This window comes from Lactuca sativa, chromosome 7 (genome assembly GCF_002870075.4).
Source record: "Lactuca sativa cultivar Salinas chromosome 7, Lsat_Salinas_v11, whole genome shotgun sequence".
In the NCBI taxonomy this organism is placed as follows: Eukaryota; Viridiplantae; Streptophyta; class Magnoliopsida; order Asterales; family Asteraceae; genus Lactuca; species Lactuca sativa.
Genome location: NC_056629.2, coordinates 30,044,343 through 30,050,117, shown reverse-complemented (window position 1 = coordinate 30,050,117; position 5,775 = coordinate 30,044,343). Strand labels below are relative to the sequence as shown.

The 5,775-nt window shown below is 37.1% G+C and overlaps 1 protein-coding gene across 1 annotated transcript; it reads right to left on the bottom strand.

The window, feature by feature from the left end:
- Positions 1-4,071: 4,071 nt before the first annotated feature.
- LOC111884663 (ethylene-responsive transcription factor 9) lies at positions 4,072-5,144 on the bottom strand. Its single transcript, XM_023880962.3, has one exon. The coding sequence runs from the start codon at positions 5,083-5,085 to the stop codon at positions 4,336-4,338; it is 750 nt and encodes a 249-aa protein (XP_023736730.1). The 5' UTR covers positions 5,086-5,144; the 3' UTR covers positions 4,072-4,335.
- Positions 5,145-5,775: the final 631 nt, after the last annotated feature.

Genomic DNA, 5,775 nt, shown 5'->3' with positions numbered 1-5,775 from the left:
AAATACAAACAAGTTTGGAACTAATAAAATATAACATTTACACATAATACTGAATTCACAAGGATATTCTATTTTGCGAGACAATATATAAAATTAAATATAAGCATGACTGTTTGAAAAAAAAAACACTTAAATTATACATTTTTGTAGATATTTTTTGTGTTTTAATCATCTAATCATGTCCATTCACTAATGCCTAAGGTTTTTACAATGGTAGCGTTCAACAAACCTAATTGGTAACGGATAGTGGGTAACGAGTAACGAATAGTTGGTAACGTTTTGTTAAATCTTACGTGAGATAGCTTTTAGATTTTGAGTGTTTTTTTTAAATAAACGCTAAAAATTTATAGTTCTAATTGGTAACGGATAGTGAGTAACGAGTAACGAATAGTTGGTAACGTTTTGTTAAATCTTACGTGAGATAGTTTTTAGATTTTGAGTGTTTTTTTTAAATAAACGCTAAAAATTTATAGTTCTAAAAATGGTTTTTTTTTCAAACGTTAACAGCTACAAGTTCTTAAACGCTCTGTACTAAGCACGTCAACTAATTCTAGCTCGTTTATAATTTTATTTGTTTCACTAATGTTTAGCTTCATGTTAATACTTCTTTTTATACAAGTAAAAAAATTAATGATGTATTACAAAATTTAACATCAAATAATCTAAATTGCAAATAAACTTAATAATTACATAGTAAATTACAGTTTTGGTAGGGATTTATATCAATTTCTATTTTTAATCCAAAGTTTTATATTAAATTTTATGTACAATTTCTGAATTTTGAGTAAATTACACCGATGGTCCCTGTGGTTTGGGATAATTTGCACGTTTGGTCCCTAACTTATTTTTTTTAACTCGGACCATCCTTATACTTTGGTTTTATTTCGGGTATAGTTTCTTGCAGATCGGAAATGACTATTATACCCTTAAAACATATTTTAACTTTTTAGTCTATTTAAATTTATTATTTATATTAATATAATTATAATCAAAAAGGGCCTATTTAAATACACTTTCTTTCACTGTTGCTCCTTACCTTCACTTTCAACCTAAACGTAGACACCATGAAAAATTGATCACCTATTTGCCGTCACAAGTGTCTGTTTCGTCGGAAACATTTCACCAATTCAGCTGCCGGTGACCTCTCGACCATCGTCCACCCTCCTAAATGATCCACCGGACCATACGAAAATCATCTGTCTCCCTTTGACTCTCAACCGGCAACACCAGACGAAGAGAAAATCGTTGCCACTCACCCTCATCGGACCTCATTGGCAACCTCCATGTCTCCCTCTTTCAGATCGCCATCGAAAAAAGTAAATGTTAGATCTCTTCATCTCCCCCTTCATAGATTCCACCGGAAAAAAAAACGAAGTTTTAGATCTCCAAAAAACAAACCGAACGTTTCAGGTCCACCGAAAAAAAAAAAGGAAGCAAGTCACCAAAGAAAATGGCGCAGATCATCGTAGAAGACTTTAGAACACTGCAGATCGCCAGAAAAAAACGAAGCAACTAGTTCACACACCTGCAACTTTTTTTTCTTGATGGAAATATCATTAGAAATCATTGTGTTTAGGCATTTAGGGGAAATGTGGAGATTGTAAAAAATCTAGAATCCAAAAAACCGAAATCGTGGCAAGTTGAATCATTCAAGGATTCCTTCCTGTTCTAGTGTTCTTAGCCTTTGATTTTGATTAAAGAGCTTGAATTTTTGACTTCATTACAGGTATCTTTTTTTTTCTGATTTTGATTGATTGGATAATTCCTTTCGGTTCATGTTTTTTTGGCGGTTTAATGTATTGAATTGTTATGCAAAGACGAAGATTGATAGGTTGCAGGAAAACATGAATGGGTTGGCAGGGAAGGTAAGAAGTCCTGTAGAGAAGAGGATGAGGGTGAAGGACAGGAGGGAGGTCGGGTATGGGTATGGGTGAGGGTGATGGGCTCACATCTAAAACAATTTTTTTTTTTACAATTTTATTTAACAAGTTTATAAAAAACAAAACATTTAAAATAATAGGTAAGGGTATATTGGTCATTTTAAGCTGGTTAGGGACCAAACGCACAATAAAATAAAACTATAGGGACGGTCCAAGTTAAAAAAAATAAATCAAGGACCAAACGTATAAATTACCTCAAACCACGAGGACCATCCGTGTAATTTACTCTTGAATTTTTTATATGACTTGTCTATGTTGTTTCCAAAAGTTTCAACCATGGCCCCTAGACTATTTCTATGAATAGGTGTCAATTGAATGGGTGTAAAATATCATATTAGCCTCAAACCAAAAATAAAAAAAATAAAAAAAAAATAAAAAAAATAAAAAACTATAATCTAAAGGGTTTAAAATTGTAATTTCTTATACCATAATGGGCCATTTTTTTAAAAAAAAATAAAAAAACCATGAAAGTCAACATCCATCGATGATCACATTCACATATACCATGGTTGTTTCTTTATCCAACTAGAATCTATCGCCCCCATCCCCTCACACATCACCAACACCCACCACTCTCCCTCCCTCATTTGTCACCTACATCTAGAAACCATCATTGCCTACCGTTTACGTCTCACCTCTTTCCTTCCTCAACCTCCAACCACCGATAACGCCATCTCCATCTCCGGAAAGGCAACCATCGTTAGCCACCTTCTCTCCAGTGTTATCTACTACCTCCACCTCTAACTTTGGAACCCACTAGATCTACTATGTCTCTCTCGCCTCATGCTACCCTTGGAAATGACCACATCCCCTACCACCAAATATCTCTGCCCAACGTACATGTGGTTGTCCAACATCAACATCTTAACGGATCTCTCTACCTTATAGGTGATGACCGTCTTGTTTTGATTTTAGATTTAAGGTTTCAGTTTTGTGGTGGTGATGATATTGATTATCAAAAGGCTAGATGATTTAGTGATGGTGGTGGTTAGGGTTTCAGTGGTTGTGGTAGTGATAGTAGTGTGATGGTTAGTGGATTTGGTTGTAGCATAGGTAATGGTGTCGATTATGGTTGGTTTCTGGCAGAAGTGGGTGGTCGGGTATTATAATAGTGTTTGTTTTAGTGATTGAGTGATATGGTGGTTTTGGTGATTGGTGGCAGTGATTAGTGGTGTGAGGGTTGGGATAACTAGGGTTATATGTATTTATATTAAAATAAATAATATAATAAAAGGTACAAAATACAAAAAGAGACACACATTCATCATTTGCAATGTACCTAAGTGAACATCTTAACATCTAACCATGAGTTGCAACTTTTGAAAAACGCTGAGCACCTTAACATCTAACCATGGGTTGCAACTTTTGAAAAACGCTGAGCATCTTAACATCTAACCATGGGTTGCAACTTTTAAAAAACGCAAGAGTGAACCATGTTAAAATTTTAAAAGTTAACCTAAAAATACAGATTCATATAAACCAAAGGGACTAAAAATGTAAATTTACTCATTTTTCACCAAAATGAAAATGGAGGCCAATATCTTTTATGGCGCTCCATTTTAGTTGCCCTAATGGGAAGCTGTCGGATAAGGTCTCCGTGTCCGTCTTCCACTTATTTCCTCACACGTGTCCATCCGCCCACAACTTCTACAGCTCCTATCGGACCCACACCTCTGTCTCACGCGCTACTATCCACGTGCATCACGTGGCTTCCTTTTTTTTATTTTTATTTTTTAAATTAATACACTCCAAATTCAATGCTCTGTCCCCTTGCAAAGTTTCTTAATTTTTTCCCATTTACAACGATATCGACAATTAAGGATTTTTAGTGCATAATTTAAGTATAAAAATACGTTCTTCATATAAACCATATTAAAGGCCATTTTAAGTAATGTTATCATTTTCAGTTATTAACATAAATATAACTAATCTAAGTCAACAAAAAAAAATCATTTTTACAAGTCAAAATAAGAGTGTTTTCCTGTTTGAACAAACGCGTCAGCGGTAAGGATGAAATAACTCAATCCTGAAACTCATGTGGCATCCGTAGACACGATTTCGCCGGCGATTACGACGGAAAATTGCAAATTAGATAACATGAATGGATCTGTAATGCACCGATCTACAATAATTGATACCGGAAAACTTGTAGAAAGTCACATTAATAAGAAAAAAAAAACGTTGAATAATTCTACAAAATGCGATTACACATTCAGGCAAATGTTGAGGAACAACAAGAGGAGAAATTACGCTACAGATTTCTCTAAATGTTGCAAAGAAATTGAGATCTGATTTAGAATTTACAGTCGACGATGTTGACCGACGAAAAAGATCATACCGATGAAAAAAAGGCTCTAGTGATTAGATAATAAAGATCAAAATCAGGTTGATTGATTCATTCAGCTGGTGGAGGAAGGTTAAGATCGATGGCGATGCGTTGTGGTTGTGGTTGTGGTGCCGGAGTTGGTAACGGCTTCAAGTCGATAACAGAGGATGAGTTCGAGTCATCGCTCCGTGCAACGCTAGCAGATGGCCGGAAAAGTACGGGAGGGCGATCGTAGCCGCCGCTATGGTGAACCTGAACTTGTCCGGAGAGGAAGATCCCGTCGAAATAAAACATTTGACTCGACTGCGGCGAGAAAAATCCGGTCACCGTACCTGCGGGTGGAGGAAAACGATACAGATTCTTCTGGTGGAAAGGAAACTGCACCACCGACGGAGCGGGGACGCCGTAGGAGAGGTTGAGATCCAACGACGGCACTACCGATTCCGCCTCTCGACCCGCGGACTCGACGGTACTTCCCTGACTCGTACTCTGCTGACTCACTAAATTCGCTTTTTTAAACAACTCATCATTTTCCACTTTCAACAAACAATTATCTTCATACACTGGAAAATTGGTCTTGGCTTTAGCACCACGAAACTCACGCGCCGCCGCATCGTACGCCCTAGCCGCCTCCTCAGCCGTATCGAATGTACCTAACCATACACGGCTTTTTTTCCCAGGATCACGAATCTCGGCAGCGTATCTCCCCCATGGTCTCTTCCTCACCCCTCTAAAATGCGCCTCTCTTACTAGCGGACCAACACCGCTATCGGCGGCGTTAGCTTTGACGACGGCCGGTGTTCTCTCTCTAGGCGACATTGAATAGGATTTAACGGTGGAAAAAGGAAAGGTTTGACGGCAGTTTAGAGAAAGAAGAGAATGAAGGGTCGATTATATAGGGAGAGATGGAGGAGAACCGGTCAACGATAGGAGCGTAGACGGGGGGCAGCCGCCCATAAAGGCGGGGGGGTTACGTGGCATGGCGGCATCATATTTTCCATTAATTTTATATATTCTTTAATTTTTTATTTAATTTTGCTTTCTTAAGCGGCCGAATTGAAAAGGAAAGGTAACGCGTGATCGGAGCTTCTGCCGCCACGCGCTGGTCTATAAAATTTGGAGTAGAGCTACGTATAAGTCTATGTAAAACATTTACAAAATTGGATAAATGGTCCCCAAGGTTTTTGAGATTTATAAGTTTCCTCCTTTAACCTTTTTTTTAATTATATGGGTAGTCTATGTTGTTTTAATTTTTTATGTGTGTCTTATCGTTTCATTCAATTACAAATTTGATCTGTTATTAGTATTTTACACTTGCCACCCTAGCTCTCTACCATTATCATTATCTCATCCTCAACTTTCAAATGCACTAACTAATCTCTCATGTTTCATCCTCCTGTGTTAATTTCAAGACTAGTTTCATCTTCACAAGAAAAGTTCTATGTCTTCATCATCTTTCACAACAAATGCCACTGTCACTAACAGTTTTAAGTTTTGTTACTTTGACTC